Source organism: Papilio polytes, unplaced genomic scaffold (genome assembly GCF_000836215.1).
Source record: "Papilio polytes unplaced genomic scaffold, Ppol_1.0 DF824292.1, whole genome shotgun sequence".
NCBI classification, from domain to species: domain Eukaryota; kingdom Metazoa; phylum Arthropoda; class Insecta; order Lepidoptera; family Papilionidae; genus Papilio; species Papilio polytes.
The window spans coordinates 762,217-777,106 of NW_013524912.1; the positions used below are offsets into that span (position 1 = coordinate 762,217).

Sequence of the window (14,890 nt, forward strand, 5' to 3'; positions counted from 1 at the left end):
TTCTTACTAGTATGTAACAAGTTGTTGAGTATTGTTGTTTTTATTGCATTATATTAGTATTAATAGTTTTTAGATTTGTTTAGTTAGGTCGTCTGTTTTATCCGATTTGGAGGTAAAATAAAGACGCAATAATTTAAACGAAAATATGATTTATTTCTACAATAAGTTGCACGTTCGTGCGTCTCACAATGATAATTAAAATCCATGAAAATAAATACATCGAGGGTGCGCGTCCGGCGTGTCTAGCCGTCGCTAACGCACTTGTATCTATCTATATTTTGATAAAATACATTTAGCTCAACGTCTACGGTTTGTTTGATGAAGTCAAGACGTAGATCGGTAATAAAATAAGTTTAATGATTTAGCGACAACAATTATATTTAGCTATTAGTTTAAAATGTACAAAAGTAGCGGCGTGAGGTAAAGTGAGGCGGCGGAGGTGGCCGAGGCGGCGGAGGTGGCGGCCTCTCGCGGGCGCCGGTTGCTCCATTGCTAACTGCACTCACACGAGACAGTACAACGCTATCCCCTCGGTATAACAATTAAACAATTGGTAACAAATGTAGTATCTTTTATTCAAAATAAAAATATTACAGCAACAAAAAAATGTATAAAAGTTGCGTGTCTTCGAGAAATAAATCTATTTTTCGATATTAATACAGTTAAAATGGTAGCAACCTTACAAAAATAAGAGCCTTGAATGGCTGAACTTAAGGGGTGTACTTAGGGTATTACATAATGTAGAGTTGCGAGGGCTTCGTTCCCTGGCGGTGGGCGCGGCCGTCGGCCCCGCGTCGCCTTCGTGTTGACGCGGCGGGCTCGGCCGCGCCGTACACAATATTAACACATAAATAGACATATATCTATGGTATCAGATAGATAAATTTATAACATCAAATGCGATATTGCATTGGTATTTTGCCAGCCCCCATATTTTTAGATTCAACAATAACCATATAATATTGATTGAAACTGTACACCTCGCCCTAGATATATGTACAATCAATAAAACTAACACGGTTCGCGAAATGAAGTTAGGTGCAAAGTAATCGCTTAGGTACTTAAACATTTACATCCTACGAAGAACCCTCAGGCGGACGCCTGTCGATTCGCTCAAATTCACGTCCTCATACAAACTTATACAGATACAATACTATACACAGACTAAAGTAAACAACATCCATTGAGATTAAACCTAACTTATCGTTAATGAACAACAAAGTGGCTAACTTACAGAATAGCAACGCGTTCGTCGACGCGCGTCACTTAGCGTACAGCGGTTTTATTATATTTTGGAATGTGTGTGACGCGTTTGATTCTCCCGCCCTATCATGTCGTCAACTTGTCGTGTGATGTGGCGATGGTGGCCGCGAGGAGCTCGCTGCCGGGTGGCCGTCGCGTGGCCGTCGCACTTGGCCACTGCCACTGAGTGGCTACCGTATAGCCGCCGAGTGGCCACCGTATGACCGCCGAGTGGCCTCCGTATGGCTGCTCAACGCGCTCTGAGCGAAGCGACAGTCGCTCGCCAGTCCCTTTCGACAACTAAATCCTCGCTCCGTTTATTCTAATTCAACTCAAAATGTACATTTACAATACAACACCCATGGCGTGTGCCTTAACATTTCAAAATACTTATTTTTAAATTCATAAATATAGATATTACTTAGAAGAAAGTTACATACAACATATTACGCTGTATTTTACATACTAACCTTACGACGTAAATAGTGGGTTTTACACGTACGTTACAAGCATAGATTTAAACTCTATTCAATTAAATAAATTGTCAAAACGGTAATGAAGCAAAATGACGTATAGACGAAGCAAACATTAAAGTATAGTTAATGATATGATCACTGCTACCTTAAACACACATATTGTCCACAATTTCGCTCGGCGAAAAACCCCGAAGGAATTGATTCCTACATTAAACAGTTGACGAAGCTGTTATAAGATGTCAGTTGGGGATTTACTTCGAGTAAAAAGATATGTCTCAGGTTTGTACAAATTTAAGCACATCACAAACATAGTGACAACTTATTGAGCCCAATGGCGAAAATGTCCGAATAGCCTCAAACCGATCCTAATATCCATTTCCCCTCCGACAATCCCCTCAATATTAACCATGTAAATAATTTTTAAATGGCACACGACACCGTAATCTCCTACGATTTATCTCTGTTAGTTACTATTTAAATGTTATATCAATAATTATTATGTTATATAAGATGTGATGAACGAAAATAAAAAAAATAATCAATGTTCTGTTATAGATAAAAATAATTTGACCAATATATAATACAAATATTTAAATATTCTATATAAAAAATAAAAACATTTCGAATAAAAAAAAATCTAGTTTAAATTCAATTAATTACAATTTAAAACATATCTATTACTCGACCAAATTTATTGCAATTAATACTGTATATTTTGAATACTAGTAATAATATAAATAAAAAATAAATCTGATATACAAAAATACTGTAAAATGGTAACAAACGTTAATTAAAATGGGTGTAAGAAACTTATTGTACAGAGAGGTATTCTATTTCATTATGGAGATAAGAGATGGCGACACTGTTGTCGTGTTAGGGATTTTTAAAATTTAAAGCCATTGCGGAAACAGGGGTAATATACACAAAGTGCTATCTTCTGCCGCTATAGGGTAGAACAAACACGCAGACTAACAAATATAACTATTCCATACAATCACAGATAAACTTCGTCTTAAATGACTTACGATTGTAAAGCTGCAACACACACCGATCTAATGAAACACCACCTTTATATTTCTTATAAATTTTCGAGTTTCAAGATTAAATTGATGTGAGTACATAAATTTATAATTAAACAGAAAATAAATCCACAACATTCAATGATATTGGGAAGAAGTCAAAGTTATTTTTGTCCGGGACGGTTTGTTTTTATTTACAGGAATTCTGATTTAAAATACCCATTAGTATCACAGCTTTACAAAAGTATTTACTATTCAATAATTTCTATTTTAGATAGGAAATAGCAAGCGGGGGTTATTCAAATGATTCTGATTATTTAGGGCCTGTCCCACCACTGGCTGATAAAGTCTCAGATAGGTTAAAAATGACGCCACTGTCAGATGAGGTAACAAAATCTTGTTATTAGACAATTTACAATTTGGTGGAACAGGCCCTTAATCTTATAATAAAAATACGCTTGATGTGATATTAAAATAAGTATCTATGTAAACCAAACAACTCCCATCAAAGTTTGTTCTTATGTAAATTAACTTGTTCGTGCAAACTGAAAACCTATCTTGTATTTTGTATATCATATAAAACATACCACAACTTCGTTTCCAGGAACTTTGTAAAGTGTATATGAACAAATATAATTATGTACATAAATATGAATAAATATAGAAGACTGCTAAAGTAAATATTGACCTGATATTTAATATTACAAAACATGAACGTGAATTATATTTCAAATATAATATGATTTTCAAAAAAAAGTTATCAATAACGTTGATTATAGCGTTCCTCTAAATTTGTCATGATTTCATATACTTAGTTGAATTCAATAGAAATTAAAAATTATAACCTCTAAACATTTTTTGTTATAAGGCTATACAGATGATAGACATTATACACTATCGAATTTGCCTAAAAATGCATCGTTCATAAATCTGTACTTGTGTCAGAAACATAAAAAATTGTCAATAATTTAACGAGCGTTGTGTACACACAACGAACACGCCGCTCTATGTGAATAAGCAAAGTAGAATTTATTTTAGAGCCTAAACTTTTTTTTCGCAGACGATTAAAGTCGTGGTTCACTGGACGGTATTAAAGACAGAAACATGGTGCCGTAACTTATATATTAAGTTTAACAAGCCTAGATAGAAAATAGGCGCCAAGCCAAATTATATGAAATAAACACTAAGGGCCCGTCCCACCAATGGCTGGTCACAGATAGCTTAAAAATGACATCACTGTCAGATAAGATAACACCGATTTCAATCAGATATTTTACACGACCGATTGTTATGATAACAATTTGGTGGGACAGGCCCTAAATATCCTACTATATTAAATCGTTGATGCGACTTCTATACATTTGCACTTGGTGCAATGATACTATGATTACAATTATTTAATAATATATATATTTATAAACATTCATTTTCAAACACAAACCATTAATCACATTTTTGATTAACTAAAATCGATTTGTTACGTAGCCAAGTGTATGATGGGTCACGACGTAATAATTATCCGCCAATAAAAAAAACAAACAAACAGATTCGCAAACGATACCAGGACTGCAATGATCGTGTATCGTTTAACAATTACGATATTAATATGTATTATTTCCCACAATAAATGTTGATCGTTACACTTGTTTACGTACTCTAATATATTACATATTAGAAAAATACGAAGTAATGTACTTTCAGTTAACATATCATATATGTTAATAAAGAACAATATGTTTTTATAAAAATACATCGCCTCGCTCGAGCTTGTCGGTAGGCGCTAGTACCCATATCGTTTAAAAATCTATGATTTTTAAGGCTCTCTTGCACGTACGTTGAAAAATATGTTACATAATTACAATACAAGTAGAATAATTCACTGTAGTGTGCTAATATTTACAAGGATTATTATTTTTTGTACTGATACGGCCGATAAAAAATATTTATATATATATATTTTTAACTTCTCTTTATTTGGTATGTTATTTGTTGATTTTAATAATTGATTTTATTTTGATCTGTATGCAAACACGTTTTAAAATAATGATTTTAATTGAAAAATTAATTAATAATCTTAAAAGTAGTGATATATGAAAATATGTAGACGATATAATTTTGATAATAAAATTTGAAAATGCCCAACTACTCCACTCGTTGTGTTAAACAGGTACGCGGGGAGGGGGAGTGGGGGACGGGGGAGGGGGAGGGGGATCCTTTGCAAGGTGTTTATCGAAGGCTTAAACGAGAAGATAAAGTTAATAAGTAACACGAAATGTGCGGCGGCGAGCGACCGCCAACCGCTTACAAACTAACATTTACACAATACAACATCAACTATCATTACAACGGTATCCAATTTTCATCATTTATAATCACAGACGCTTTCCTTAATGTACTGTTATATTTTCCCTTCCGCACCGATGTTAAGATAGATATAACCACTACTATATTTAATGATTTACACTTAACAACAATTTTGAAAGTAACACAAATACATGCTGATCAATAAATAAAATCGTAGCTACGACACGAGACTGGTATACGATACATCCTGTATAGTTTTATGTAACAGAGATTAGGTAGATAAATATTTGTTTTATCTGTATTGGGACTAGGCACGCGCGGCGCGGCGGCCGGCGCTCGGTGCAATAACTTATTATAATTAATCACACACCAAGTTAAAAACTAAAACTAAGTGATAAGTAATTTTGTAGAACATCATTGATGAAGTTGTCGGGAGCGCTTGGCGCAACTTCACTCTCCCCACACCCCGCTGCCAATTCAAGATCTGAAAAAAGAAAGTGCACCAATTACAATTGCTGCATTTACAAAAAATATTAACAAAAATTACATAGCGTTGTGTCTAGCACGTGCATGTTAAATCATTGTAGATATCATGTCAAATTGGCGCGGGCGATGTGTGCTAAAGTAGGGTTCCGAGGTCCGTGATTCTTCAAATGCATTTGAAAAGACGACGGACATATAGACGAGACCATAATTAAAATCTCGAAATTAATTCCCCGTTTCTCAAGTGCAGATTTATCCTGTACCCTGGACATTTCACATGATGACTAGTAAGATTATACAATGGAAATATTAACAATTGTCAGGTGACATTGTAACTGCTGCGACAGCATTGCAAGCTCGCCTTAACGTGGGTTTTCACGACCGAAACCAATGTACTGAAATTTGTAATCTATTTTATGTTCAACGTATGTTACCCTAAACACAACTCCCCATGCCAGATTATGTTGCATTATCTCTACATTAAAAAGTACCAACTAATTAAATAAGCCAGCCCCAAATGCAATGTTACTAGCTAATTGTAAATTACTACTTTTGCAAGCGTGAAATAATTTCCGATATTTGTTAATAGATGTCGCTGTGGAACTTGAATTTCCAATTTTAAAACTATATTGTTTGTTTATTCCGTTAATGCTAAAATATAAATAAAACGGAATTACATCGAAATAGAACCATCATCTTTATTCCGACGTGATCTATATTCTGTTTAAAAAAACTTTTACATATACATTCATAATGTTTTAAACATGTTTCCCACGAAGTATCGGCTTATCAAATATTTGGACATATATTTGAATTTTTCTCGCAATTATGTTAAAATTTTTTTGTTTTACTTTTGTGATTTTTCATTTAAACGTTTTGTAAGAAATAGATTATTTTAGATTATCTATAGCGAAAGAATTTTAATTATAAGATTGCCCCCGAAATATATTCTCATCCCTTTCATTAATTTAAAAAACAAACATATCAATATTATGTTAAATAGTTTCGACTGTGGAAATATTTCCGACGATTCTGATAAAATTTTAAAAAATATTAGAGAAGTGTAGTTTACATTCAAAAAAAGTAAAAAAACGGTCTCAAATAAGATTTGAACTAAATTATTACTACGATGGTAAGTTTCTTAAATTGTGAGAAACGGAATAATTGAATTCAATGCAACAAAATGTAGAAAACATGCTAGAAGAAATTACATCGACCAGTTTGGCGACAAAACTAAATAAGGACCTACATTGAGACCAGTTACTGACTAGTGACTTTTTTATCGCGGTGTCTGTTACTAAGTTTGTACAATATATTTTAGGATTTGACGTACTTACTGTATTGAATCCATAACTTAAATTAACCATTAAAAGCTTGATTATTTTAAATCTAATTACGAAATGTATAAATGTATACTTTACTGTGTTTTTACTACAGGAGAAAAATAGGAAAAATTCTAAACTATGTTTTTATATATGCTCTTTTTTTCTAACTTGAATATTATCAGTCAAAGGTAATCAGCCTAACATTAAAACTAAATGTAGGTGGCCAATACGAAATAAAAAAAATATCGCATTTGACACTTCATCTATTTCAGGGTTAAACATTTTTTGATCAGTTGTCATTTGAACTTCGGTCTATCGGTCAGACTCGAACATATAGATTTCAATATCTAATAACTATGAATAATAATTCAGATGAGTTTATATAAAGTGAAGGAATCTTTCTTCTTCTTCTTAAAGTGCCTCTCCGACTAGCGAAGGAATCTTTAACATAACTAATCTACTTGTATTTCGAAAATTAATTACTTTAGGATTAATAAATAAACAGTTAAAATAAATTACAGACTATTAAATGGAAATTTATTTAAAGAGGTCGGTTAACTCGACTGTAAGCCATTCGAAGATTAAAGCGGGTGAGCGACGTAAAAAAGTAAAAGTTATGACCTTGGACGAGTCTGTTAACGTGCTGCGGTTAAAGTGGATTTGAAAAGGTTAAGATTTTTCCCTTTGCTCATATTTATTGAACAATTATTTACATATAACAACTGCTTTTTATATTTTTTCCAACTAATAATAACCACACGAAGTGAATTGTAAAATGATATATAAGACATGATTTTTTTATGATTAGAATATTAGAAGGTTGTTAGGGTTTGCAATTATCTATCGACATTTCCCAAATACTTGTATAAAACATAGTCATTCCTGTCTTCAACTCAACTACAAAGTATACAAGAATAAAGTTCAGAGTCCAGTCTAAAACATTACGGTTATAAGGCCTTTAAGCCGAAACCATTGTTATAAAAATAATAAAAACGTTGTATATTCTAATCTCTAAATTCGGTTAAGAATAACCGAAAGATCCAGCGAACAATAAGGTAATACGTATATCAAATCCATTGTGCATTGATAATGAAAAAAAAGATTGATGAAAATTATTTTAATAATAAACCACAAAACTTGCATTATTGTTAGCATTATACACTTGTTAATAATGGAGTTTGTTTTAACATCTAAGAAAGCCAAGGTGAACTAAAAGAAACAAATATTGCTATACTGCCGTGTAAAATTCATATAATTCGATTTAAGATATCTCCATTTTTATCAATTACTATACAATTTACGACTTGTCCTAGTAAACTTTAATAACAGCAATTAATTGTGATGTTAACGTAGCAGTAATTTTAGAACATCTATTCTGATAGAAATTATTAACTCTCAAATCAATCTATACTTCTATACTATTATAATAAAGCGTAAACACACACTTCTTTGTTGCCTAAGATGTCAGCAATTACAGCTTATTTTTGAAAAAATCTTTTTCTACTTACGCTCTAGGCTATTTTGAATAAAGACCCAAATGTGGGAAAGAGACCATAAGTTGCTGCCAACATCAAGAAAACAAGATTACCAAGTTTTGTCATGTCATACATTTTGACATTTGCAATTGACAATTTGACACATGTAAACAATATAATAATTTTATGTTGATGAAATCGCACGGGAACCGCTAGTCTTTAGCACAAAGTCCTTACCCTACAGTTTAACTAAACGATTGGACTGAATAGTCAAAACGTACGTGCAAAATTTTATCTGATAAGTAAACTTTACAGTTATGGTATTTTAAAGACTTCTTTAACAGCGCAGTTACATATGATTAAATTTCATTATATTAACAAAGAGGTATATAAGATGTTTATTGATAAATAAATAAAAATACTCATTACTGAATTTGGCTTACTGCTCTGAAAAAAAAAATTCTTATTGCCTTACTGATAAAGTACCAAATGGAAAACTTTGAAGGGAGTCTTGACCAGTTTCATTTTTGAGGACATTTTCATAACATTGCTAAATATTACATTTTTTGATTTTGAACCCACTAAAGGGACTTAGAATGGATAAAGCATCAGAAACGGTATACTAAGTATGACCTATCGATCTTAAAATTGATCTAAGTTTATATGTAATATATAAAAAAACATAACCGATAGAGCCGCATTACTGCCTATCTTTGACGTCATTTTGCTATTTCGTACAAAGGCAGAACAGTGAAGTGAAGCAGTAACACGGTACAGCATTATTGTTTGAACACATCGCCGCAACAGAATAGACGTAGACTAAGTAAAATTTACCGATATCACTAATCGAATGTTACTTTGTCTATAGGCTAAGTACTGTTGACAGTATACGTTCAAACAATAACCATCATTGAGGTACTGCATAGCCTAACTGCTCTGTTCTTGTGAACAGCCTTTATTTTGAGTGAGAACGAGTGCTTACTAATAAGGTGCTTGGCGACAGTGCGTGCGCATAGTGGTGTAAGCTCATTCGAGGCACAACAAAATCTGTATATATTATATGCTTACTCTATATTGGCGAATGCGGCTCAATCGTGTCACTGGGCAGGAATCCGCACCTGACACATAGAGAGCATTCTCTTGAAACACACTTGTATAAGGCCGTTGTATTCACCTCAGTTTGCACTCCTAAATATATTTTATATACAATCTGCCTAAATAAGTGCCTTTAGAATACCTTGTCTAAAGCCTAAACTACAGTTTAGATATAAAAAAGTTTAGTCCATTTTGCGTTGAAGCATCATGTAATACGCGTATAAGTTATATTTCCGTAAGTTATATTTCGAAAACATAGAATGTGTTACAATTACATCGAATCATTTTATGTGAATTTTTGGCCACTAGAAGGAATTGGGTCAATAAAATGTACAAGTGGCACAGTTCATGACAGAACACATTATGAGATTAACATCTTGGCCCGGGACCAACTTGATATATGCACAGAGCATTCTGTCGCAGCGACACGGAAAACATGCCAAATGTTAAACACAAGGGAGGATGTTTAATTCATTCATGAAGTACTCTGTACATGTTTTAGACCCCATTTCCACTAGCAAGACTTTGAATACGCGCGACTGCTATTTCTAATTCAGTTCGGTTAACAATCTTCTAACCTATTTTATTTTCTGGCGGTTGAGTAGCGATAACCGGTTTGTGTAACCTCGCGGTTATCGACGTGTCTGAACAGCTTTTACTATTGTATTGGCGTGACAGCGACTAAAATGGTGCCTTACAGCAGTCTCTACTATCGCGCGGGTAAACGCTTAGTGAAAAGAGGTCTTAACGTACTTTTTATTACATTCAGTGGTTTTAAGTTTGCGAGTATACTGTCCAATCGTTTACTCGCGTCGAAACGAGCACAGCGCTTAAATAAGTGACCTAAATAAATGGATTTGGGTCAATTATTTAATATATGCACAGCGGCGCAATTTTCTTTTATGTATATTTTTGGATTGTGGTTTTAGTTTGTAGTATTAATATAGCGTTATTTACAGAATTTTTGAAAATCACAATCATAATTATTGAAAAAATAAGATTGAGTACATGCTTCCGATTGCGTAGTTTAGAAGTTTTAATTGAAAATATTTACCGATGAATCAGACCTTAATAATGTGATATAATTTGTCGCTCCCTTCGCATTTTAAATGCTTTTTACTAATATTTAAATATTAAATTAGATTTCAAATGAATAAAGCATTAGTAAATTAAAATTACACGTTGTCCAATTTTGTTGTAATATTGTTATTCAAATACAACAAAAACATGCATATAATAAAAAATAAAAACGTTGAAATGTATGTAATAATTTGAAGCGTCAATAAATTTTATAGTTTACTTTACTAAAAATGCACAGCGTGACAAAATCATAACAACGCAGATATTTTTGAACAAAAAAAATCAGCATTTTATCTACAAATATAATATCAAAAATTAGGGTAAAAGCACCTAAAATGCGAAGTCGAGTAATAATAAATAATTCAGTCATGAGAAACCAAAATACCTGTGAGTAAATACCATCACCAATATGAAAGGAAAAGCATGGGAGCGAGATATAGAATTGCCAGTTGTAGTAATTACTGTACTTTAAAATCATTTGTGTAATTTCATGTTACTGTGGATTTCCACAGCCGAAACACTAGTATAGAAACATGTTTTCTTCCCTCCCATTTTGTTTAAAAAAGAGACAACAGCAATGTTCCAGCAGTGGAATTTTAAAGTTTGAAATTACGGAAAATGCAATCAAAATATTTTTTTATTAGTGTTAACAATTACGTTGCTACATTATAAGGTGTATTACTACAAGCTTATAAAATGTGACTATAAATAGAAACCGCAATAAAAAGGTGCATAGAAACATAAGCTATGTATATCTATATATTTACAATACTGATCACAGTGGCTAATGTCAAGCATAATACTATTTTTGGTGTTATACTGCGAATGTATTTAACTACATAAAATAGAAAACAAAGTTAACCAAAATTTGCGTCTGATTGTGCAAAATAAAGATTGCGTGTCGCAAACTATGTCCAACGAGAGGAAACTTTGCGGTCGCGTGCTTTTTGCAACATTACAAATGGCGTGAAAAACTGGCAACTCTGTCCCGCGGTGTGTTAATGCGTAATACATGAATGATCGCATAAACTAAGATATTCTCATATAATATGGTAACGTACAATCTGTCTAGAGTCGAGGCGTGCTCAGCGTTCCGGGTAACCATTTCGCCTCCGTTCGGCCTAGAATAAGACACATTACTGCATATCTGGCGGATTCTTAATGAACGGTGCTGGGCGCGCCGTTGCTATGGCAACGAATGCGCAAATAAACATGTAAATATAATATCTTTATGCATATAAACTACATAAAATACTTATACATAACATTTATATTGCATAAGACATGAATGATTTGAGATGATTAAGCGAGGCAGGTTGATCTTCAGTTAAGGTTGGTTTTCATATTTTAGTCGACAAACACATAGTGGTTATATAGTGTTGCGATTTGTGAACTTACTTGCGCTTGGCGTGTAGCATTTCCATGAGAAGTGTTTGTGTGGGCGCCTGTCCGGCGCAATGTCTCTGGTACAGATGCTCCTCTCCTCGGGCTGCTAGGGCGTGGATCTCCGGGACCAGGGTCACCAATTTACTAAATTTGTCCTGCGAATTGAAAAAACACCGTCTCTAGCCAAGGAGTTACTTGGATAACCCTAGATACGACATCACTACCCTATATTAATATTTATTATCTGTAGAGAGAACTAACAGGGAATCGGATATTATCTAATAGTTACGACGACGATGCAGCTAAGTCTCTATTTCCACAAAGCAGATAGCAGCGAGCTACTAGTCGTGTGTGTGTATTGAGTCGTACGTCCTAGTGACTCTTATGTTAGAGCTATACAAAATAACAACCGTAGTCGCGCCGCTATCAGCTGAGTGGCAAAAGACACTTGCATCATCTAATCACAGAAGTAGAAAAAAGATAGGCCTTCCCGATTGAACTATTGCTAAAGTCCTTACAACTTTTTGGTCCAAGTTTGTAACGTAACGGCATATTGTTAAGCATAAAAAATATAATACTTAATTAACATGTATCTTATATTGGATACTATTTTTATTTAATAAGTTGATTTTAGATTTGATTTAGTCGATGGTTTCGATGCATTAAAAAAATCGTCTGAGATGTTATTTCGATATACTCGTAGATACCAATCAGTCTGTCTGTCATACTAGACGTCTATTGTGATGGAAATACGGCTAGACCTCGTTTCGCGGTTCGTGCAATATCATATCTTTAAACTCTACATAATGAGGCTTTGTTCATATTGTATTCATAAAACCATAGAGACAAACGAATTTAGTCATTTGTTGACTTAGACTATTTTTTGAATTTCCCTCTACCAAACATTGAATTTACCTTAGTAATTGTTTCTTATGCGTTCTTACTAATCATACAACTTGACGACATCACTTTGATCAAACGTAAAAGCAAGTTCAATGAAGAGACAGAACAATACATCTTTACTCTTTTACCATAGATAAATTATCAGTGATAGAGTATTTATTTAGAATTGAATCGTTTCTGTATTTCAAACATTTTAAACTCACATTATTTTACAGTCTAGGTGACATATTTGTTTTTCAAACGATCATTTCAATATATAATGTATAATGATAATTAAACAAGAAATTGAAATCTAAAAGATTGTTTTGTGCAGATGAATCAAATGAATCATGTTTTTCAAAGGCGGCATTGATGAACTGCAAAACCTTCGTTAGATTTTATGAGTTTATAAATAATATTTAAAAACTGAAGATCAATAATATTACCGCATTTCTGGATTTAGATGATATCGATATAGGTGTATAGTCATTTCAGAAAATGGGCATTTTGTATGTATGCATTAATGGTAGGTACCTGTATCGAAGGGTAACAGGTGAGCGTGTAATCAAGAAGCGCTGCCTGCACTGTCTGATAGCCGTCGCGCACGCACTTCACGTTCACGATGCCCCTCACCTCTGAAACGCCAAAGTTACTCTTCAAAATAAATACAACATCGTTAAACACACACAAACTGCATCAGCATATTGCATTATAAACAATCAATTCGCAACATCGCCACTTAAACAACGATCGATACTAACCAGGATTCAACAAGAGCAGGAATTTGACGCAAATGTAATCCGGTATGTCGAATTTGAGCTCGGCTAATTTGTTTTGAAGGTCATTGAAGTGATCAGCCAGTGCTGGCACTCCTAGCAGACCCAGGCATAGAAGATCGAACTTCTGTCCGTTGTGGAGCGTGGTCTCATCAGGCAGACCGTTATGCATCCGCTGGTGGAGGTGGTCTAGGACCAACATGTCGGACCATGAGTCTTGCAGCAGCTTCATCTGGTCATCGACCTGCAACAAATGACAACCGCATTGCTTAAGCAGCACAGCTGACCGACCACGTCTGTTGTTGGAGGGCTGACGTTATGCTGCCGAGTAACCGAGTGGCGCAACGCTTCACAATGCACATTCGCACGCTACATATCCGTATACATTCGTATATGGCATATTGCATAGTGTTAGGCATGAATTAGTACATAACACAAAAATACAGAAATGATATTACGTTACCCGGTTACTCGGTGTGCTTTTGAAAATCTCTGTTTCAACATAAAGACGCTGTCAGTAGTACTGAGATCGGTCGTGTGATGTCAGAGCAGCGTGATGCAATCGTTCGATATTGACAACGGAGCGTCTTCTATATTTACGATCTAAATATCGATTATCGATCAATATTGGTGTGCGTTAAAGGTGTTATCTATGTTCGGGTGGTATCTGGCGTCGGTCGGCGGTTGGCGGGCTCTCAGTGTAGCAGTGTATCCGTGACCCAGATACTGTCGAGTTGCATTAGAATACACAGGGCGGTGCGCGCGTTAAATTTGCCGTTTACGAAATGTTACAACTGAATTTTAGAGCTCGCTGGCTATTGCCACACCGCGCGGCTTACTCAACCGCTCGCCTGATCGAGATCGGATCCTCAAAATCTTACGACCGTCCAATCTGTCGGAATGATCTTAATGTTCCGATTACGTTGAGTTACGACGACAGCGAGGATTCCGTCCACTCTGAGCCTTTCGTGCCACTCCTGACACAGTTTATGTAATACTTTTGCTTATATTACATTATTACTCAATTTATTTAAAAATTAGTTATGCATTTTATACGCATGCTATTTATAAGCAACAAAAGTATGTTTGCTATCAATGTAGTAATATTTTTTCTACGAGCGAATACTATAAAATATATCATGTATTTTCCAAACTTTATTCTAAAATGGAATGGGGCATGTTTTTACAGTTATATCTCATTCAATTATCTATATCTAATTCGGAATGTACGAGTAGAAGCGTTAGAGTTTATCCTTGTAGCACGCGTGCGTGAGGGACGGCAATGATCGTTCCCTTGCGCGGGCATCTTGGCCCGATAGCGGCTCAGGGTGTGGGTCAAAGTCGCGC

At 34.4% G+C, this 14,890-nt stretch overlaps 1 protein-coding gene across 1 annotated transcript in view; it reads right to left on the bottom strand.

Annotated features, from left to right (window-relative positions):
* Positions 1–4,798: 4,798 nt before the first annotated feature.
* The window catches only part of LOC106102508 (nuclear hormone receptor FTZ-F1), a gene marked incomplete at its 5' end in the record, with an annotated part of 25,732 nt that continues 15,640 nt past the window's right edge, over positions 4,799–14,890 (bottom strand). Inside the window, 6 exons of the mRNA XM_013282019.1 lie at positions 4,799–5,525; positions 9,393–9,442; positions 11,561–11,620; positions 11,898–12,040; positions 13,302–13,402; positions 13,529–13,853. Coding sequence (XP_013137473.1) covers positions 9,394–9,442; positions 11,561–11,620; positions 11,898–12,040; positions 13,302–13,402; positions 13,529–13,853 — 678 coding nt within the window. The remainder of the gene's footprint in view (positions 5,526–9,392; positions 9,443–11,560; positions 11,621–11,897; positions 12,041–13,301; positions 13,403–13,528; positions 13,854–14,890) is intronic.